Source organism: Lathamus discolor, chromosome 2 (genome assembly GCF_037157495.1).
Source record: "Lathamus discolor isolate bLatDis1 chromosome 2, bLatDis1.hap1, whole genome shotgun sequence".
NCBI lineage: Eukaryota > Metazoa > Chordata > Aves > Psittaciformes > Psittacidae > Lathamus > Lathamus discolor.
Window position 1 is genome coordinate 11,990,309 of NC_088885.1, and position 24,074 is coordinate 12,014,382.

Sequence of the window (24,074 nt, forward strand, 5' to 3'; positions counted from 1 at the left end):
TGGTATACTCGTAGGTCCAATAATCACAGTATTTTAGGAGATGTTTGTCCAATCAAAAGAGAAGCCACAGAGATATGCTGTCTTTAAAGGAAAATCAATTCACCTGTTACATATTGCAGGTGGCCCACCTTACAATTCCCAAAGGAGATTCGGTGGGTTTCTCTATATCCTGATTGCTTAGTCTAGCCAGTGGTCACAGCAAACACCTGGAGAAACACATCCTCCTACTGAAGAGGACAACAGGGCAAGCATCAATACCAGATGACATTAAAAATAAAAGCAGAAGGAACAAAGCACTACCACTGAAACAGTCCATAGTGAATGTAAAACCCAAAACATCCTCATCACTTCTCGGCCTGTCCGCTTGTTTTCAGCAGAATCTCAAGAAATTTCTTTGGCTAGCAGACTTTGGAGAGAAATTGCTTCAAACAGAACCATAATAGAGATGCAGTACTGTACCGAGTGTGCAGTTTATAGTTATACTACAAAATGAGTTTTGGTAACCTCTCCAGGTTCACGGCCAAAGGACAGAGAAATCCCAAGCTACCCATTCAACAACAAGCACAATGTTCAGCGTGGGCTGACAGTTCATCAGACATAATCCTAATCCTTCTTTGTCCTCTATTGCATTTCAGCATATCAATATAAAAGTGTTCAGATTTCACTTTTCCTTTTAAAAATCTTCAAATAGTACTGAGTTATGTGCGCTTGGGGGGGGGGGGGGGGGGCAGGGAGTGAGCTGGGAGGAGGAGGCAGCGAAAGAAACCAAAGAAAAGGAAAAGAAATGGAAACCAGGACACACACCCTTAGAAGAGAAACACCAAACCCTGCAAATCACAATAAAAACAAATTAATTTTGGCACCCAAACACCTGGAGATTGCAAAACCAAAAGAAAAGGAGGTGACCACTATGGAATGGCTTTAACCCCTGTTTGTACACACCTGCAGGGGGTGCGAACAAGGAAGGATGAGAGAAATTAATCCTGTTGTTTTCCTGTTTGCAAAATACAAATGTAAAAATTCATAACACAATTTTACACTCATAAAAGAGTAGATTAACAATCTAGTTTGCAATGCCATATTTCTGACTTTGGTTAATAGTTTTCATAGTGAATCAGCACTTGATACCTGAAAGGCTACAATCACTCCTCCAGGTGGCAGGCTTGTATTCTCTTTTAAACAGATAAAAGTTTTTTTTTTTTTTTGTCTTTTTGATTTCCTTTTATTTTTGTTCTTTTTTTTTGTTGTTTTGTTTTTCCTTAAAATGTGTTCATATTTTCATAATATACAGAAAAAAAGTAAGCAGTTATTTGGTTTACTTTAAGTCCATTTAAAAAAACTGGCTTTTTTTTTTTAGGAGGGGAGGAACTAATTCTACGACACACACATACACACACACACACTGAGTGTTGTGTAGTTTTTCATTTTGTTTTTTAAATAGGAAACCCCATGGACATTTATAAACTGTTCTGTCCTTCTTGTAGTTTTCTCAGTCTTTTACTTACAAGGGTGATGAACAGGTATTTTCACAGAGTTCAAATGGTTACGTTTCTGTTGGTGCAGGGGTTTTGTTTTGTGTGTGGTTTGGTTTAGTTTTATTTTTAGGAGTTTTCTTCCAGAGAGTCTGTTAAAGGCTCCATAGGAACTGCCGTCGCAGGCTCGTGTTGTTTCAAACGTTTAATTGTGTTCTTCAGTGCTTGCCTCTTATTGCAGAACCAAACTCTAACTACTTCCCGGTCATAGTTCAGTTTCTCTGCAATCTCTGTCATTTCTTGCCCAGAGGGGTGCGTGTTCTTCTCAAAGTGGGCATTCAAGATTTCAAGGGCTTGTGGCGTGAATGAGGTGCGCCTCTTGCGCTTTTTGGATGGTTCGCTTCCAATAAACTCGGTAAGGTTCTGCATACCTGCTCGATGGCGGGCCTCAGCCTCAGCCATCCACCGCTCAAGCACCGGCTTTATCTTCTGGGCACTTTTAGGGGTGATGTCCAGCTTTTCAAACCTGGCAGGATACAAAAGGCCAGGGTTCAGTTTGGCTGTCAGACTGCTAGCTATAGTGTTCTCTTGGGCTTCCTGTGGTAGGAAAAAGTGGCTTCTCAGGATGGTGTGTCTGAGGGAAAATTGAGAAAGAAGAGTCTTACACTGATGCTCTGCCAGGGTGGGACTTCCTGCCTGCCTGACTAATTGACTGGCAGAGGTAATTTACAATGGATTACGAAAACTAGCAGATAGGTTTATCTTTAAATATATATAGCTAGATATTTAAGCTAACACAAAACGAGCACTACAACAAAATTCTAAGTATAGTGAATAATACAGGTTATGAGTTGCATTTTCATATTTCATATTTCTATGATCTCCAAAACCCTTAATGCTAAGCCTAATTACAGGAAATGACATCAAAGGCAATTGCTCTTTCTCATCTTGTCTTTGTGATTAATCCTTTCGTTTCCCCTCCCATCCCACGTTGTCAAGAAGCCACAGCTTTAATAATACAAACCAATGGCAGTTACTAGCTTCTCAATATCAGGTTTCTTTTCCTTTCATTTTTCAGCAATTTTCACTGTTTGCAAGTTAACACTACATCCCTTTTCTGGGTCGGAAAAAGATTCCCATAGCTACGGTAGTGTTCAGCTGAAACAGCTGGACACTTTGCAATTATCTTGACTGCCCCCACAATGTGCAAAGACAGACTCATGTTTTCCGGATGAAACCCAGCATAATAGTCTACTAATATGCTGTGGCACCAAGCTGGGTTTATTGTGGGATTTCTGCAAACTGTACCAGAATGATATCATTTCCTGTAAATGAGGTCTCCTATATATCATTTTGCCATCAAAAAGTCTTTTGCCAAACCAGATTTTACAAGTATTATAAAACATCTGGAAAAGCAGACACACAAAGCTTTAATCCTTTCAAAAACAAGCAAAGAGCTGAGTTCACATTTCAAGTCTTTTAAGTACTTGTTTCTTTCATTTACCGAGTTCATCCTCTCTTGCTACACATTAAAATAGTCTTAACCCAAGTCCTCTGACGCCGCCCATCCGTATCTCCCCACTTCGCCTATGTCCACCCCTCACATTGTGGTATTTAATGTTGTGCAAGGACAACAGTTGCTGTGTGGTGCTGCTGCACTCTCCAGCCCAGCCAGTGCTGAAGCACTGCCGCTGCTAATCATGACATGCTCTGGAGATGAGAACAACCAAATCAATGCCTTTGCACAAAGCAACCCAGTGACTGGAGTTGGAAGTTTTTAGTATCTCTATTTAGCACATGGCAGCTGCAGAAAATACTCCAGCAAAAACCAAAGCATTTCTTAAAAACAAAGAGTAAGATAAGGAATACTTTCAGATAATAACACTCCAAAGAATTTGTGTCTGGTGCCTGTGATCCTAGCGTAGTTTTGACTTCAAGGTGTCCTTCTTTGGTGCCCATGATATTTCAGGCTGAAGCGTATGTTTTAGAACACATGGATTCAAGTAAAGAAAATGCTGTTATTTGCATGCAGAACACATCAGCAAGGTGGTATATTGCTGATATGACCTGCACAGGCCACCACGAGACTCTATTCCTGTCTCCAACTTGGCCGTTCCAGTTGCTTGCCTAACTGGCCCTTCCATTACCCTGGAGTTCGTATTGAAACTCTGTGGTTACCACTAGGAGAAAAGTTAAACCTCCTGTTTCTGAAGAACAGCATACTGCCACTGAAGCAGCTTGTCTTGGTGCTTAACAAGTCATAACTTGTTACCACACCCCAAAAGGATATCCATTTGGGGCAGTCAAAGGACAACCCTATAACCTTGCAAGTATTTGAGACCAGCTTCTACACCCAGTCCTCATGTTCTGAGCAACTTGCCCCTCTAAAGAGCCTTCCGTAAAAGTTCTCCACACTCCGGGCTTTTGTTAGTCATGTTTGTACCCCATCTTTTTGGGGGGGTTTCATGATAATCCATTAGTGGGGAACCCTTTCTCTTGGTAAAAATTCGAACCCTCCCCAGTGGTTTTCTCAGGGGTGAGGTAGCTGGAGGAAATGAAAGACAGTAAACTAGACAAAAGCAGAGGAAACTGCAATTGATCACTTTAAAGCATCACCTGTTAAATAGCAATTTAAGGCTATACAAATTGGCAATTGCTAAAAACTCCACCCATTTTAGGTATTCTTCACCAACTGACCACAGGGAAGGAAAAAAATTAATCCTTAGCAACAGGGAGCAACAGCATTCATATCATTGGCATCGCACGTTAGTGTTGATACTGCAGTACCATGTTGTTTGGTATAACGATATACAAGTCCTGAAACAAATTTTCCAGCAGTAGTATCCTTGTATAGACTGAATAAAGGTTATTTTCTACAGGGAGGTATCTTATAAGAAAAAACAGTAGGGGAGACCATAGAAGTGAGAGGATCCTATGGAGCTTTTTGTATTTAACAACAATCAATGGGTTTTATGGAAAATCATTGAGCAAAATGTGAGCTGCAAGCTCGCTACCCCATACTGATGTTATTTATAACCTTAGTCTTAAACTGCAGGAAAAGTACACTTCCGTTCTATGGGGAATACATTAAAAGTATAAAGAGCAGATAAAAAGACAGAGCATTTCATGGATCACCAAGAACAAAATCCACTTAAATGAGCTTAGAGCTGGTTTCTTAGCTTTCACTGATGGAGAAGAACTATAAGGCATTGCCCAAGAGGAAAAAGCTGTTACCTAAGTGTGTTTGTTACCTCATGCATAAACATGGGATTACTGTAATACACATACATGCATATACGATGTTTGCTTCTATCTCTGTCAAGACTGTGTTATCATTTCTTATGATTAGGACAGATTTCTCCTTCTGCTTTGCATATATGAGTTGTCTGGATTTTTAGTAAACATTTGGGCAATAAAAGATGAATAGCAGCTAGTTTGCAAGACAGCAGGAAGTATATTTTTTCCCCTTCTGTGTTCCGTAGGTATATCATCATTAACATCCTATATGTGAAGTGCTAACCACAGTAATATAGGTTTTAACTTAGCAGGGATGCAGCCATGAAATATTTGTTCAGTAACCCTATCTGTAGAAAATGGCACAGTATGAAGAGGGTCAGCTGGTGCTTATCCAGCATCAGCAGGGTCTCCAGCTCGTCTAGTGAATTAAATCTCAATGCCAGGAACATTGTTTCTCGCTTGTTTAAAGAAGAAGGACAAAAAACCACAACCAACTAAAGTACTTTAGGGGTAAACAACAAGAACATTTTATCTGCCAGTTACCAACATCATTGGCTAGTATAAGTCCCAGATCAAATAATACATTCTAAAGACATGAGACTCAAACACAAGCATGCTCCTTGCAATAAACTGAATAATTATTAAGAACAAAGGAGGGAGAGTTTATGATGTAACTTGTTACCTGCAGATGGCAGACTGGCTATAGGCTGGGCCTTCCGTGGCGCTTAGGGCTTGGCCAACTTGAGTCTGTGTCAGGCCAAGGGACAGGCGCCGGATTTTAAAAGCTTTGGCAAACTCTCGGATTTCTTCCAGATTCACCCCATCCACCTCTCCCGTGGCTGTCTGAGGATCTGTTGGAATATTTGTTTAACCATGTCAGTCCTTCATGTCACATAAGAGTGGGCTCTCTGGGTTTACACCAGCTTCCATCGTCAAGACGTTAATCTCTTTTCCTCTTAATATTTATCCCTTTCTCTTCTTCCCCAAACAGAAATAGGCTTGCCTTCTTAGGTTATGAGGCATGTTCAGATTGCTAAAAATGATAACTAGTTCAGTGTTTCCAGGTACTTTATTGTTGAACTCCTGAAAATGGCCAAGTCACCTCAATGAGGGGGTGCCTGGGCTCCTCACTGCCATTTGTGCCTTGCAAAACCTTCCCCAGCTTGACATGTCGTATTCCCTGTTTCCCCTTCTTACCACATACAGAAGGGAGGCTGGTGTTAATGTATGTATTTGCAGTTTGTGGGGAGGGCTAAATACATGCACAAAATGCTTGGGTTTTTAATCTGCAAGCAACAATTTCTGCTTTATCTACAAATAATGCCAAATAATGAGATTCACAAACCTTCCTTCCCTTTTCCACAATACCCAACCCAAACTGCCAGCCAAGCGTACAAAATAACCCAGCAAATGAACAAGCCCAAACAAAAAGCTGCCCTTAAAAACTCCTTAATTTAAAAATAATCTTTTAAAATATGCCCTTCTGAGAAGCAGCCTTTCAAGCTTTTCATTCTGCCTCCCATCAGGTTGATAATCAAGGAGCAGCAACATCAGCCATTAGGTTTTGGATGGTAATGCTCCACAGTTTTTTACTTTTATATTAGCCCCTCCGAAGATAATGCTTATGATGCTGTGAGAATAAATCTGTCCTTCCTCTCCATAGCAGTTTACTGACACAGAAGCCTTTGTCCCTGAAAGGGCACATAATAAAGCATGTCTACCACAGGAAAGCTCCTTTGGTGCTGGATAACTCGGTCAATTTAGGACTTATCAAGGGAAATGACACAACAGCTGGAGAATGGAACTTTTTTCCCCCTCCAAGCTACTGATCCCTGGCTAAATGAAAGCATTTGCCAAGTCGGAGACAGCATGGGACTGGGATGGTGGAAGATTTCAAAGTGTTGTGCAATCCTGCATGTAGTGAAGCCGTTCTCCCAGTGAGACATCTCTATTGTTCTTCACCTCATTCCTCAGACTTCTGAGGTGAAGAGTTTGCAGCACAATAACCCGTCAATTTCTGTAAATGCAAGCAGTTGTCCAAGGACAGTGCTAGACTACATTACTATTCTGAACCCTATATGAGAGTGGCTCCTGCTACTACTGCTGTAGCTAAGGGCTTATCAGCATTACAGTAACAAAGCTTTTATTCTCAGGGGTTTATAAACTTGATGTAAAATTCCCTTATAATGGAAATGTCCTATGGAACATCTTTCAGTCCAATAATAGAGAGAGGGAAGAGGTTTTTCTGCTATATAAATTTAAGCCTGTATCTATTTGTAGCTTGAGTGTAAGAAGCACATATAGCAATAGTATTTTAAAAATACTCATGTATGCAACCAGGGACCACATTAACTATGCATACAGGTAAACACACACATAGGCTCAATCTAGTCTTGACAACGCTTCACACTCAGAATCATCCCTCCTACTGTCAGTGCTGTGCTTGAGCTCACCTGTGCACCACACGTGCATACACTCATTCAGTGCAAAGCCAGGATGCGTATGGTTTGCTTTTAAGTAGTCAGTGCTGTGACAGGGGACACTAAGTCTGGAAAAGTAATTGCCTTTAGGGGTGTGAAATTTTCCTACTTACCACATACACAATCTACCTAGCATCCCAGTTCTGATTTTCAGGGACACAGAATAGAGCTGAGTATCTGCTGGGAAAGGGGCTTCATTCTTACATAGCATCTTTGGGAAGAGGAATGTACTTACAGAGGTGGACTGAAACACTAAAGCCTTTTATCCCTGAACTCTAGGGAAAACAGCATTTGTATCAAATCAGAACCACTTCTACTTCAGGTGTGATTCAAAGCCCTTTGAAATCTATAGTAGTCCCTTGATTTCTGTCAGCTCCATAAAACTCAAATAGTACCATGAAGACCACCATGATCATGTAACAGCACTGGCCTGTTTTACTCTATTGCCTTACAAAATGCCATCAATACATAATCTTGGACTCTGTGGACTATTACATACACATACATAAGCATTTATGAATAGATAATGGACTTTGTTTAAATATGTTCTGAGCTCTCAGAACACTAGAGTGTATAGTACACTTCACATTTTAGGAAGAGTAACTTATTGAAGACTGTAAATAAACTGGTGCTTTTAGAATTTACTGGATATCCTAGGGAAGGCAGCACAGTGCCAACAGGAAAATAAAGAATACCAATCTCACTGAGTGGTAGTAATCTACAATAAGAAAATTTAAAGACATCCAGTGTACATTGTGGCTGTTGTGTCAATGAAGCTACTGGGTGCTGGAGAAAGTTGTCTGAGATCATTTTAGGGGATAAGTGTACATATCCCCTAACAAAAGGGAAGCACCTAAAATTCCCCCAGATATCCTGGTGGATGGTGAATGTGGATGAGCAGAGTGGAAGAAACAGAATCCACAGGCTCTCCTTCTGCACTGAAACTCCCTTTTTCCTGCTGAAGGGAATAGTACTATCACTTTTGAATTCTCCTGAAAAATCCCATATGAGTTTGTTGGTGACTGCAAATATGCTGTGATTTTAATAGTTAGGGGAAAGAGTTGCTACAAAGAAATCAGTGCACCCTGAAGGAGAAAGCAAATTTCTGTTGCACAGAGTTCTGCTATAGGAGGGATTACAGGGGATGATTTCCCCAGTCACACAGGAGGAGAAATAGTTGGCAGAGGAAGTCCAATGGAAAGTAAATTGGATAAAAAAAAAAAAAGGCAGGACAAAACACTGTTAATGGAAAATGGACTGGAGCTCAGGGGAAAGGATGAAGAATAATTTGTTTGTGGAAGGCATTTTAATTTTATAGTAACAGATGACAGTAAAATGAATTTGGAAGGAAGAAAAGAACTTCATGGAGACAGAAGTGTAACAGCACAAGGGGAAAAGAGTGATTTCCACAAAGAGAACATCCGGTAGAAATGTTAAAGAAACGAACAGAGGGAAATATCTGAGAGGAGGAAAATGAACTGGAAAAAAGGAGGAATAATAATGTAGAACTGAATGAAGAGAAAACAAGACAAAAGAGAACAGAGATAGAATGAGACAATATGAAGAAATCATACAAAAGGGACAGGAAGAGGAAAGATGAATCTTGCAGTTCATGCTAAGGCAGAGCTTCTTTTTAAACGTCAGTCCTTTGCAAACAACCATGAATTTTTGTCTTTAAAATAACTAGCACTTGTTGCTGGGGAGGGATGAAGGGGTGAGGATGAGATAAAAGGAAGAAGCTATAAAGAATACTGCAATCTGGAGGGGAGGTGGGGGGCAAGGTGAGGAAAGAAAAAAATTGAGGGAAATTTAAAAAAAGGAAAGAAATGCACCTTTTAAAAAGAAGGAAACACGTTAAAGAAAAATGTAAAATCATAAATAAAATATGACTCAAATGGAAAGTAACACGAACATTGAAGTTATTTAAGCCCAATGTGATCCCTTTGTTATTGTACTTTAGTAATTTCCCTAATGTTAAGCGGCCTTTGTAAAGAGAGTTACTTTCTTTAGAGTAAGTGTGCAGCACCTTGCACCAAATAATTATCTACTGAAGTTATTATGTTGCTCTAAGCAATTCCATTAACAGAGTAAGGCAGCTGAATATGCCTGGTTTTACTTATTATATATTGTATTTAGCAAAAAATTCTGGAATATGGCAAATCTCTACCAGGGTACTCTACTCCAGGGCTTCATCTGAAGGACTGGACTACAGCTTTGGAGCAAATGAGGAAAAGGAAACGACACTATTCCTGCCTCAGGAGCAGAAAAGCAATCGAAGAGATGTTTGGGAAGCCACAAGTTGTTTCTTGTTGCCCTCATACCTGTGGGTTTCTTTCCCAACTACAGACCTGTTGAAGGCTTCATCCCACTAAAAGACTTTGAATGGACTTTGGCAGACACTAGATTTAAATTGCAGGCCTGTTAGACAAAGCTCTGCTGGCCCATGTGTAGGAGATGGGACATTGAGAAGGCTTTGCACAGTTATGAGCCATAGGCTTGAAAAAGTGGTGCTCCTGTTCCTTAGGGATCTGCACCCATGGGCTGAGTGGATTCTGCAAAGGAGCAAAACAGGGATGACTTTCTGTGTATTTATTTCCTTGTGAGCAGGCGCAGTTGTATGCAAATGGATTTTTAGTCACTTGAAACCATTTTCAAATTCGTGATGATCAATTAAGACCATTTGTCTAAAAATATGGTGCTACCAAAGACAATGAAAAGCCGCAGGGGATCCTGTCTGCCTTTTCATGGTTCATTACACATTACACAGGTGGTTTGATCCTTTCCCGCTGAACTGACCATACTGTATTCCTTCTTACAGGCTCTTTGGAATGCTCTTAATATCTGGATCACAGTGGGTTAATTCCCAAGTGCAACACCTTCCTCAGTCTGACTGTATGGGAAGTATTTTATTTACTCTGAGTTCCATGCTTGGTTTAATTGAGCTTTCTTCTTTTTTGTGCAAGGGAGAAGTACCCAAACAATCTTCTCTGTGTCATTCATTATCTTAGGTAGGGTACTATGGCTAAGAAGTTTCAGTTTCCTTACAACTTGAAGCATTGCCTTGATAGGTATCTCTTGTCAGTATTGGGCTTCTTGGCATCCCAAGTTAAAATCTGACTCCAACAAATCCAAGCAGGTGAGCCTCCAAAACTCCTATCTACTCAGTGGAGATTGGCTACACCTCTGTGTGGAATTTTATTTAAGATTTTGTCTGTACTGAGGATGCTTGAGCCTCAGGCTGAAATAGATGGCAAAGAACTGCCTTCCTATGGTTGTGGCTCTGGCCTGCTTTGCGCCAGGGCAGCAGTAAAGACAGATACTGACTCACCCCTCTTCTTGGTGATCATTTCCCACACTCTGATGGCTTACAGGGAGGGTGGGAGTGGTGTCTGCATGATGTGGATGCAGAGGGGGCAAAAATTAACCTTGTGTCTGAAGAAAAAGAAATGTTGGAAGGGTGAAAAAAAACAGCTGAAGACTACTAAGGAACAGGGATTTGAGTTTGGAGTGGAGGGAGAGAGGGTCTGACTGTGCAGAGAGTAGTAATTACTGTGGTAGAGGACAGAAAATAGGGAAAAAGAGGGTGCATGAGTAATAAAATAGGGTATAAGAGGACAGAAACTACCTAAAAAAGGCTGGTAAAAAGGCCACAGATACAGTCTGAGGACAGAGACTGACTGGGAGGTGGAGGGGAAATGAAATGGGAAGAGGCGTTGAGGAATCATGGACTGCGGGGAAAAAGACTGCAGGAGGAACAAAAAGCACAGAGGCAAAGGGAGTGCTGATTATGTGGAGAACAGTGTGAGGATGCAATGGGACTAGAACAGGAGTGGTGGAGGGATCCAAGCCTGAGAGGAACAAGTAGAACGTCTGTGTTAAGTAGTGTATCTCCCCTCTTGCACTAATTGATATTCCTGTGCTGCATACTCCTCTTGCTCTCAGCCAAATACATGACCACAGCATGTGTCTTACTCCTTTTAGAGCAGGACCAACATCTTGTTGATAACTGAACCTATTAGTTTTTCTACCTATTCAGCTGACAGAAGATCTCATACTTCCGACTATGAATATAAGCATTATCTCACCACATGACTGACTGACATTGCTATCCTGCTTTGTTACAACCTTGAAATTTATCCAAGCAAAAAAATGGAGCTAAAAAAACATCCTTAGAGCTGCACAAATAAACACTCAGAAGCTACAAAATGTTGGAGTTACAGTAGCCCAACACAGTGTAGCACAGACTTCAAGCCCTTGATTACCAGATCTTTTTCCCCAGACTCCTGGCTTATCCAGTGCATAGGATGAGTTGTCTTTCATTACAGAGGAACTGATTGATGTATTGCCTTTTTACTTGTTCAGTGTGTGGCCCCAGACCTCTATTAAAGCTCTTCACCAAAGACACTTCTTCTTGAGCTCCTCTGTTTTTCTAGATCTTAATTTATTTTCTTATGTTTCTACAAGATGAGGGTCTTCCCCTTCTCATTCACACAGAAGTGGACAGATATTAAGGAAAAAGCATTTTTGGGTGCCCAGTCTAGGTCAAGTAGCAAATTGGTTTTTTTAGACGGTGTTTTTAAATGGTTCTTTATACAGTTCCACAGTGAAAGTGCACTTAAAATTGTGAGTACCAGGTTCTTCTGTAAATTAAAGTCCAGAGTCTCAAGCTGGGTATTAAGAGAGTGCTTGTGAAAAATCTGTTTTAAGTGACTTGCCTGCCATTGCACTGGAATCATGTGGCAGACAGAAAGCTTCAGCTCCTGAGACCTCTACCACTTGAAGCAAGACCATCCTTCACCCTGCCACAGCTCCCTACCTCAAATGTTATGCAAACTGCAGAACAGGTTAGTGTATGAGAGAGGGAACAAACCCTGGGACAACAGCCCACCTGCTGCATTACTAATTCTGATGCAACCCTAGAAAAAAAACAACTTTGAAAGAAGGATGAGAAAACCATCTTGATTGTGTGATTTTAATCACAGTGTATATCGTTATTATAAAACACATGTTCTAAAAGGAACTGCGTATGGTTGAACAAGTAACTGTTTTTCTAGCATCTTGTAAATGTTGATGGAGCTACTGTGTAAACCTGAAAGGGCTTCTTCCATGTTACTTTATTGTGTAGTGGATTTATTCACATGGGGAAACTGACTGGAATAAGTAGTGTGGGGTAGGGTACCCCTCAATAGTTACTCTAGAATATTATTTTAATAAGAATGTACACAAGGGAGGCTATTCTGGACTAGCTTTTGAAAAGTAACTTATTCTGCACTCGCTATTTTAGTCAATTTTGCCATATAGACAAGGGGTAACTTCATGTATTTTTAACATAAAGCCTCTTATTTGTTTTCTTCCTACATAGAATGCTTGTCTACATGAGAAAATTTACTAGCAGAGCAATAGCAGCATATTTATATCACTATAATTACATCTGTATCTATATATTTTATGTACTCACAGCTACCAATGCAGGTATTTTTATTCCAGAATAGAAGTATTCACACTGGGAGTTATACCAGCATACATTTACCACTACAGCTCTGCTAGTGATTTCCCCATGTAAACAATCTCTGAAATAATCTAACCAGGATTTTTTTCACATCTTCCCTTGCATGACAGTTTCTCCAAGCCCTTCATAAGCTTGCATCAGTCATATATTTTATATTACCAATGTGGCATGAGCCACAGCTTTTGTTTCCTTGAAATATGTACATAGAGTATCTTTGAACGAGGTCATCTAATACACTGGGATTCTTGCAGTGTACAAGAACTGTTAATGCTTCTTATATGTACTTTTAACCTGTTGGGTTTTGCTATGTAAAAACTGAAGTTAATGCTGATAAAATAACAGCAAAGACTCTGAACTATGTAATCTGGAAGAAAGGGTTGCTGTTATAATCCTAACAATGAAACTCAGTTATTTCACAGCAGAGCGTGGTGTCTATCCTCTCACCCGTGTTACAGTTCGTTCTTGTTTAAATTGTGCAAGCCTTTCCCGGCACAAAAAGTCTCTTGCTCTAGATTTGTGTAGTTGTAAAATGCTTTGCTACACTAACTGCAAGCAGACAAGTAGTAATGAACTAGCAGCCTAACCACAAGAAGAAGGATCTGGCTGCCCACCAAATTCTGAGCGCTATAATTTGTTATATTGACCAATTCAAAACCTTCTCATTTCCAAAGAACATTAACTACATTTCAGTTATAAGAATTGCCCTCGCAAGAAAATGGACAGTTGCTACCATTTTTATGACCATTTTTAGCATTGATGACAATTTCTCTAGGCATGTTTACCTTAAGCCCCATCCATGCCAGCACTTAGCAGTTCCCACTGGTTAAGAGTCACTCTACTTAGCAACATACAATCTACTATATGAAACAAAAAAGAAGGAGGGAAAGCAGATCAGGAAACTCATAGTGATGAGGACAAACAGAGGGGAGAATTAAGGAGAGCCAGGGAGCAATACTTACTGCTGACTAACTGGCCAACACTCAAAGCTGAAGAGGAGGAGGATGAGGAGGAAGAAGAGGAAGCCTGACGCACTGGGCTTTGAGACATAGATGCTTGACTGTGAGCCAAATGCAGGAGATTGGATTGTGAGGCTGCTTGTCCCACTTGCGTCTGGGAGGGCTGATGGAGCTATATGTTAAAATGTAAAAATAGGTATTTAGAAAATGAAGCAGTAATAGGAAACTTTCAATGCACCATCTCACTCATCTACTTCTGGGGAACAAATCTCACAGGAGCATTAAATACCATGGACTTAGTTCAGGTGACAGAGTTACAGCAGGAGAAATCTGAGCTCTTTTGTATTCTGGCTCTCCATTTTCACTCTGTTTAACCAGATACTTAATCTAATTAGAAGGTAAGTATTTGTTTGCAATAGGTAATAAGAGACCTATGACATTCACAGCAGCATTCTGATTTAATAAACATATGTCCTTACCTGTTTTCTGACTCGTGGAGTCAGACTTTTATTCCCTACATGGATTCTCATACAAATCAGCATTGTTTCAGAGAGGTCCTTTCATACTGCAGGACCAGGACAAGGAAGAGCAGATAAACTGGGGGAAAATCCCTTTCCTTCAAAAAGGAATAATTTGGTTTATGACACTAGATCTAACAGATAACCAAACAAAAAAAAATTCTTATTTCTCAATTGATAAATTGTCCTTGCCTAAAACACACAGTGAGCCCCATTCACATCAGGACTGTGTTGAGTAAGAAACACCTAAACATTCCAACAGGTAGGACGGATGCAAATGATACACCTTGATACATGCACCTGCCTTTACATTTTTTCCTGACAGATTTTACAACAGTGTAGTCTTTGGTTGTTCATTAGGGAAAAGGAAAGAACCATCAATCAGCTTTCATGGGGGACTGAAAACAAGGAACATTCTCTGGTACTGTCTGTTACATAAAACTCCCAGCAAACTCAAAGGGAAGTTTCTCTGCAGAATGAAGGTACACAACTGGACATTGCAGTATTGAATTGGCTTCTAGTAGTCCCGTCCATCCCTTTCAGAGCTTAATGATACAGTAATACAGTCTTGATACACTCAGGTGACTGCTACTTGTTATACCTTTATTTTATGTTGATTCTTGATCAAAAAAGACTGCGAAAATGTACTAAAAGGCTTCACTTTTAAGTGATAGCTGTTATCTGCATTCGTAGAAAGGGGGAAAGATAAAGGCCTATTTGCCCTTGCTGGAAGTCAGTAATTTAAATCTATTTCTTGAATTCTAAGGCGTATGAGTTTTTCTCTTTTGATAGTTAACTGAACAAATGACTTCAGAGAAGGAGCTGAATTCATTAGTAATACTCAAATTATATATAATATGCTCCCAGAACACATAGAAATGCCTAAGTAGACAACAAATTGTATGGCACTGCAGATAAAGGTATGTGATCACGCTGAAGGTGACACTTTTCTGTGGAATACATATGAACCATTTTAATGACAGTATTCCTGTTATGGGTCTGTTTAAGAATGGAAGAAGTTACTACTCCTTTTTCTGCCTCCCACATGGAATGATATAGCAGAAAAACAAGCGAGAAACTTTGAGTTACCCTCAAAAACATTATTGACCTGACCAGTACTAGCCTATTCTGACTTCCCTGGGCATTGAGAAAAAAAACGCTTTATTATCTCAAGCAGCTTCTTGGGATCAAGCACATTTTCACAAAGAAAACCAGCATTTTATCAAAGGAGTTGAGCTGACTGAAAGGCTTCCAGATTTCAGACTTGTGCAAGCACTGGGCATTTTTAAAAAAGATTTCACTGAGGGCTGCATTTTATTCGTAGAGAGCTCCCAACACAGAATGTCTACTTTGATAATATCATCTCCTAGGGAAGCAGCCCACTAGGAGGGCTGGCCTCTGAACACTGCAGAAATGGACTGCACATCCATTACACCCACATTACTCCAGACAGCAGCTTTCAGAAACAGGCATCTGGGCTCTGGGCCTGTTGTGCTAAGGAATCTCTGACAACACTGAGTATGTCAGCCTAGGCACAGGAAGAAAAGTACTGTATTTAGATGAGTTAAGTGCTTTTGCGCTATCTGGAACAGTCTGAAAGATGCTAGTGCTTATCTCAAGAGAATGGAGGAGCAAACTAGTAGCTATCTTTAAAAAGAAAGATCTGCAAAATTATAGTCCAGTCAACTAAACTTCAACCCATGGAAAAGTACTGAAGAAAATAATCACACAATTTGTAAGAAAACAAGGTAGCAACAGACAACACGGATTGTTAGGAACAAACTGTGTCAAACCAATCTGATCTCCCTCTAAGACAGGGTAATTGGCCTCGCGGACAGGGAAAAAGCAGTAGGTGGTTTGACTTTACAAGTCTCTCGACACTCCCTCGTGTGACATTCTTTATAACCTAGGGAAACATAGTTTAGATGAAATTGCTACAGAATGAATGCAAAAGTGGCTGGAAAAAAAACCCTAGAGGACAGATACCTATCCTTGGAAACAGAAGTGTGCATGTATGGTGCTTCACAGAACTCTGTCCTTGTTCTGCACTACTCAATATTTTCTTAATGACCTGGGTGATGGAGAAGAGAATATGCTTAATAAATTTACATGTTGATGACATGCTGAGAGGGACTTCTTATAGGTTGGATGCAGGATTAGGATTCAAATGATGCTGTCAGTTTGAACATGCCACCAGCAATCCTGGGGTTGCAAAAGAAACCGCTACTCCCATACCAAGCTGCGTGAGCAGGAGTGACATCTGCAGTGCTTGTGAAGGATCTTCTATTCTACTAAGCACTGGAAATACCTCTTGGGAGGGTGGGGGGGTGGGTGGGGGTGGGGGAGTAGGGCACCATTGCCAAAGCTAGATGCCACACTTCAGAAAAAGTCTGGATCAACTGAAAGAGTGGCTGAAGGCCTGGGAGTTAACTGAGGCTTACGAAGACACCTGGAAAGAACTGGTCATGTTTAATATAAAGAAGGGAAGACTAATTGGGATATGATGCCTGCCTCAAATACAGGCAGAGCTGATGAAAAGAGGAGAGAATGAGTGTCTTACATATCATAGTGGAATGAATGAGCTACAATAACCCAGAAAATTCAAATTAGATGATGGGAAAAGCTGTCTAACATGCCAATGAAGCACTGGCATCAACTGCTGGGGGAACCTGTGGAGCTCCTTAGAGAGTGGTTAAGAACAAGTCTGATAAATACTGGAATAGCTGCTGTGCCTGAGAACAACAAAGTAGACTGGATAATCTCCTGAACCTTGCCCTTTCAGCCTTAATTTTTCACAATTCTGTGCTATTTGCCATCAGTATTTCTTAGGGAGAAATACATGATCATGTAAGAGAAATATGGCAAATCCAACATTTTCCAGCCATGCTACAGCTATAGTCCCAAAACAGTTTAACTGCTGAGCATGTGCACAATAACTCTGAAGCTTCCAGGAAGCACCAGAATGAGAGGGCATTCTGCATCTCCAGTTGTGCATGCAAAGTGTGTACACAGCCGCTACCACTCCATGGCGCATGCACAGTATGCTGGTTAAGTCTAGGAGATGTTTGATTCTCTGCACATGCATTGCACAATGCATTTGCAAATATATTTTTTAAATAGCTGGGATACTCAGAAGCTTGGCAGCTTTCTTGTCAGAAATCTTTGGACAAATAGGGGTATGGCTAGTGACGTCCGGATGCACAGTGACCTTAGGTGCAGTAGGGATATTTACAGATTGTTGGTTTCTACCTCACTGCTTGTGAGGGAAAAGGGATCAAATCGGGGTGGAAAGGCTGAAGTCACGGTAATGACTGACCAGGGACTGAGGGAGGATTTAATCTTTAACTCCCTGCATAATTTCTAGCACACCCCCTGTTTTACAGACATGACTGTTAAGCTGTAAATGTCCTGCTTAAAGAGCAATGATAGTTACCTATGACATAAAATTGCATTAAAATACTCTCTCTCTTTTCATCCACTATAATTTCCACTCCAGAAATAGCCTTAAGGAGAGGTGATGATTAGATTATGAATTAGATTCTGGATGACAGAATCAATTGAAACTTGCAATAGCTGACTTTCACCAATTTTGGACACGTATATATGATATGAATTATATTTATGACTGTTGTGCATTTTCCATCCAAAGACAGAAGGAGGCACAGAAATTACAGAAGCAGTTGCTGTAAGTGCCATTCTGTGTAGGTGGATATAGTAGACGAGCTGAGAATGATGACTGTATGCAACACTGATCACTGTCTGGCAGGAATACATGTATGCACACTCCAGCTAGAGGAATAAGATGAATATGAGAAGCATAAAATGTAGTATAATATTTTATAGGAATAAGCTGAAAAATGCAAAAGGCCTGATTCTTACTTCTTTTACATCAGTTTTACATGCTGCTGTCAACAGTGAATGTAGTATCAATTGATAATTGCAGAGGCAATGCATGAATTAGGTCTGTAAGACTAAATTTTGTTCTTAAGCTATGTATATAGGATATTCCTACACCCGGGATGGTTGACTGGAGTCCTGTATTAAGGTGGTCTTAGGAGATCAGGGATGTTGTTCCCTGCATCCAGAAAGTTACATGATAGTGATAGAATAAGAAGTTATTTTGCATAAGATAAGGAAAGAGAAAGAAACTAAGTGGAAATAAAGAACAAACTTTTGGGGAATATTGCCCTGTATCATAACAGAACTGCTACTGGTTTTACAGAGAGTCTGGACAAACAGCAAAGGCAAGATACAGCCATAATGGAAGGGAGAAGAAAGTAAAGGTTTTAAATTGCGGTAAGGGATGCTAGGGTCAGGCATCAGGAAGACATTTCTAATGCTAAGGAGAGTAGCCTAGGTTGCCTAGGGATGTCAGGGAACCTCCATCACTGCAGGTTTTTAAGAACAGGTTAGACAAACATCTGTCAAGAATGATACAGGGACAGTTGATCCTGCCTAGGGGCAGAGGATGGACTGCATGACCTCTTCAGGTCCTTTCCAGTCCTATTTTTCTATGATTCAGTGAAAAGAGAATCTGAGAGATGAGGAAACACAACAAATTAGGGAAGACAGAGGTGAAAAAGACAAGTATAACAAAAAGGACGGAAAAGATGAAACTAAGAGGAATGCTACAAAGAGCAAGATACATGTTTTAAACAATCCCCTTTATGACACAAATAAAGATTCTCAATTTTTTTTCTGATGTCAGCTAGTTCTTCCTGGGAAATATGGACATTAGTTCCAGTAAAGACTAAAGTCCATGGAAGGAGCTGAAAAATAAATACCTTGATATAAAAAGACATTTCCAAACACTTTGAAATGCCATGATAATGCCTTGCAGAAGTAGTAGTTTATATGTTTTGTGCTTCCATTTTTCCTGTAAATGTAGTTCTCTGCTCCATCTGTGTTTCCTAAAATGTGCCATACATTAGTTCTTGAGGAGTGCTGGTGTGCATGTGGAGCACTATGGCAGACAAAGCCTGTCTTCAAACCTACTGATACTGCATGACCAGGCATAAGCTTCCAAGCCATTTTCTTAAATCATCTGCCAAATAGAGAGAATGTTACTAGGCATATCCACATACTTCATGCCCAATCATGCCAGAGTATTTCCCAAATACTGTACCCCATCACCCTAATTCAGCTTACTCAACTAAATGCAAGTAAGTGAATATATAGAATCATAGAATCATAGAATAGTTAGGGTTGGAAAGGACCTCAAGATCATCTAGTTCCAACCCCCCTGTCATGGACAGGGACATCTCACACTAAACCATCCCACCCAAGGCTTCATCCAACCTGGCCTTCAACACCGCCAGGGATGGAGCACTCACAACCTCCCTGGGCAACCGATTCCAGTGCCTCACCACCCTAACAGGAAAGAATTTCTTCCTTAAATATGAATATGAATCTGAATATGAAAGCTATTGATACTTAATAAGTATCTTCTCTCTCAGTATACTATAACGTAGCATATACAGTATAACGGACCTCTATACACACTGCTTAGACTGACAGAAGACATACATCTTGAAACTAGTATAAAAAAGCTCTTTGGGTTCACACCGGCTGTGCACAGAAATGAAGACTACAGCCAAGAAGTGCTGGTGTGCTGTGGACATAACTCATGGCAGGACTTTGACAGCATCTGCTGAAACTCTTTCAAAGCCTTTCTGTGGGATCAGAGCTATGTTCAAAGTATAGGCTGCAACTGAAGGTCTCTCAGCTTGCTAAATGAGGTTGAGGACACAGCCAGGCTTCTGTAGAAGAAATAATTGTATATGCTAATCAGGTGCATCGGTCATCTTTCTGTCCCCTATAAAGACTGATATAATGTCAATATTACAGTAGCAGACTTAAATATACAGGTAAGTCTATAATTCAAGGGCAGCAGTAATGTTTCTAGCAGTGACTAGTGCTTTACTTTCTCTATGCCTCAGATTCTTAGAATGACACAGGTAGTGTAGTGGTATCTTCCTATTCCCAATGGTTTCGTGCAGTTATATTGACTTTGTGAGATATCCTATTCCTACAAGGGCAGATGCCATAAAGAAACTGGTCAGGAAGAGATGTAAATTACAAGTCAAGTATTCATGTTGTTGTATGGAAAATGTGATGTAGTCCCTTGTAAATAGTCTGGTAATCTTGACTTATAAAAGCTACTAATTTTATCCATGGATGAAATGGAATTATACAATACTGATGTTAAAGGGAAAGAGAAAGAAGTGAGAAAAATTGTCAGCCTCATTGCTGCAAGTCATATATAAGGCAAAAGGAAACCAAAGCTGGATTTAGTGGCTGTATTCAAACACAGAGAAAGAAGGGTGCATTTTTCATAAAACATGACAGCATTAAAGCAGGAAGAACACCGCAGAGAAAAAAATATTGAGAGCTGGTTAGATTTTAATGGGAGAGGATAACAAGGGATTGCATGGAGTTGTGGTAATGAGATGGAAGGGTATATGTGGTAGGTTGAGAATACAGAAAGAAAATGTCTGGCATGAAATTTGGAAAGCAGATGCACAAGAATGACCACAGATCCATCTGAGAGCTATCTTTGTCTTTTCAGCAGTTAATCTGGAGCATGATAGCCAATGAGAACAAAGATGGGGAACTGACTATGTAAGAAAATGCTGCCTAGTAGCTCATTTTATTGTGTTAAGAGTTGGCAGAAGCCCAAAGCTGGTAGTGCTATAAGACACGATGAAATATGAAAAGTTCTGGCAGGCAGTGTAGATAAAACAAGACTGAGGACAACTGGGACTACAGGCCTGATTTAATGAGTCTGGTATGTAGAAGGAAAGAACCAGACAACAGCAAGAAGGGAACCCACTTGATGAGGTACACAGAAGCATAACAGAAAGTGTAGAATTTGCTTCTGTGTGGGCAAGCAAATAGTTACGTAAACACCAGTTATTAGGAAAGCTGATTAAGGAATTTATAAACAAGAATGTGTTTTGAACCCCAGTAACCACTGGCAGCTGGATTCTTCTTACCTAATTTCACTCAACTAAGAATTAATCTTCAATCCTTAAATAGGTACCCTAGCCCCCTGTCACATCAATGGAGACAATAGATACCTTCAAATAGCTATTAGAGATTCAACCTATCTAAAAATCATTCCATTTTGACAGCTTGAGTTGCCCATTAGATATTCATATGTCTCCTAGTTGATGTCTCTTTATTTGCACAGGAAATCTAGTTAAGGAGCATCCGCCAGATACCTAACTGCTCTATGATTAAATTAAGCAAGATGACTCCTTTCCTAAATTTCTTAAAACTCCAATTAATGGTTAAAGTTCTTCTGTCAGTTGTGTTGGTATTAATGTGTGTTGTTAAAGAGACGAAAGAACACCTTAAAACAAGGTTTTCCAATCTGATAGCAAATGACAATGCTAACAAGTTGTTACCACAAGCTCATCTGTGCATTTAGCCATACAACCTGGATTTTGACAAAATCCCTCCTTAGAGGCATGGAGGAAGTGCAGAAGTTAAGGTTACAACGTACTCTTCTATAAAGAGATATAAACAGCTTTTAAAAAAGGAAGAAGCATAACATTAGGAAATACATTGTCCTTTTCCAGGGAAGGAGACAGCAAATAGAGAGTGAAGGACTGATACAAAACTTTTGTAATGGTTTTAGCAAGCAGTAAGACAAGATGGTGAACAATAGTGAAACTGAATCAATAGAAGGAGCACATGAATTTCTTGAAATACCATGAACAACTTACAGATCCTGTTTCCAACATGCGGGGGGAGCATTCTAACAGATGAAGTAAAGTAGATAGGTGCCAAGTGATTCACATTAAAAAGAACCATTTTAGTGACTCACACGGTAACAATCAGGGAAGCAAAGATGTACCATGGTGGATACATCTGCTTATTGAAAAACCTGCTCAATGAGCAGAGATAGAGAGAAAGCATAAAATAAGATGAGATAAAGACAGAAAATAATGCTGAAAATAGAATCTAAGGTTATTTTGTAAAACAGTGATGCATCCTCACTGTGTTTGTGGCATTCAGTTCCGATCACAAAATCTTGAGGAGATTAATGTGGAAAGTGAAATGGTTGGGAAGATGGGCAGTAAAAACTATTAAAGGCAAAGAAAAACTTGTTTATGGACAGAGATAAAGAGGACACAGACTGCAACAGGAGTGCAAACAGGGGCCTACTTTAGAAAGCCATTACAATTTCTAGAAGAATTCTCGGTGCGTGCATAGATGCTGCTGCTTAAATTAGCTACAACTTGGAAAAGAGTGAAAACACTGAAGCTTTAACTACTCAGGGTAATTTAAAGAGGAATGATCCCTACTGTGGGTATTTTAACATAAATCAGAAACATCTACTTATTCTTAAAACCAAGAGGAATAAGACTGCAATAGGATTGTTTGTGTACATTAAAAAGCCACCTATTTACAACACAGAAAAGAAGCAGTGCTTTACATTACACGAAAGTAATGTACGAACTGATTTCCATGAAGAGACATTGAGGTTTTAGTCTGTCAAGTTTAGGAAAGTTGTATGAATAAATAACACGTAGTGTACCTAAGTAAAGCTGACTAAAAACAGTATCTGAGGAATTTAAGTCTTCAGTCTTCAGGCAAAAAAATAAGCACCAGCACACATTACTTAGCAACTGAAACACGTTCAATTACTGTGACTAAACTAACAAGCAGCAGCTTACTACCATTGCTTGCAATCACTTCTCTTTCTCCTGCAGTACTTAGTTTCCAAGCAAGTGACAAGTTGAAAGTTAAACTGGGATCATCTGCAGCTGGAACATTTTACTACATTATTTATTTCCTCATTTATTTCTCTGGTGACATTCGCAAAACTTCTCCCAAACTTGTCTTGTACTGTTCTTTCCCTCTTCTAAAGCTTCTTTCGTCAAGTTACAAGACATCAAATGCCATGTGACACCATTTAAAAAATATTTTGAATTCCTGAGCTTGAGCACTCAGTTCTTCTGAAAACAAGGTTTTAAAGTTGTGACTAAATATGTTGTCATTAGCCAAACATTACTTAGAGTTTGGCTAAGTCTTCACCCAGGCAATAAGATAAATTCAGGATCTCCTTATCCTCTGTGTAACTCTATTTACTTTTCAAATGACATGGCAGTTTGTATAGTACTAGCTCCACTGCTTCTGACTCTCCGTCAGCACGATTCTTGTGAGGAATATCTGGTTCTCACACCTCTTTTCTGCTCTCACTGAAACAAATGGCAAAATTTCCCGACTTCTTTCAGTAAAAGCAGAAAAGCCAGCAGAGGGAGCACAAATACACAGAAATAATTCTCTGTGGTTCCTGTATAAATGATAATGTCTACTATTTTTTCCTATAGTATTTGCACTTTTTTTTTTTTCCCCCGATCAAAAATGCTGTCTTGATCAGGCTCCAACAAATGAGTGTAAGGATGTTGTTCGATGACTCTTCCTGCAGCCCCTGGGATCTCAGGACTCTTGGACATAACAAGAGATCTGCTGACTGATGATCTCTGCCAGCTGATCATTGCACAGGAGCACACAGGATGGGTGAATCAGTACAATACATCATAAGATGACTAAACACCGACTTTCCACCTTGAACCCCTGCTCATTCAGCAAGCTGCAGCCTTCAGCAGCAATCTGAGCCTTTATGTGAGCCCAGTGCCACTAGCTGTGCAGAGAAGGGTCACACCTCTGTCCCCTCTCTGTCCACTGATACTACTGTTGGACGCTGCGTGGAAGAGGTTGCTTTGCTGCAGGACTCAAAGTGTGTTGCTTTGCAGCTGAGAAGGTCTCAGGGAATAATACAGGATCTCTATCCTCTTCTTCAAAAATTCAGGAATTTCAAATGGGATCTCAGGATTGCTGTGCTTGTTGAGAGCTTCCCTCATAAAGGAGGGAAAGATCTAATCTCTTCA

The 24,074-nt window shown here is 40.0% G+C and overlaps 1 protein-coding gene across 1 annotated transcript in view; it reads right to left on the reverse strand.

Annotated features, from left to right (window-relative positions):
- Positions 1-1,331: 1,331 nt before the first annotated feature.
- POU6F2 (POU class 6 homeobox 2) overlaps positions 1,332-24,074 on the reverse strand; it is a 286,097-nt gene continuing 263,354 nt past the window's right edge. Inside the window, exons 8-10 of the mRNA XM_065669184.1 lie at positions 13,658-13,826; positions 5,392-5,560; positions 1,332-2,106 (exon numbers count right to left, since the gene is read on the reverse strand). Of these exons, the coding sequence (XP_065525256.1) occupies positions 1,602-2,106; positions 5,392-5,560; positions 13,658-13,826 (843 nt within the window). The 3' untranslated portion in view covers positions 1,332-1,601. The remainder of the gene's footprint in view (positions 2,107-5,391; positions 5,561-13,657; positions 13,827-24,074) is intronic.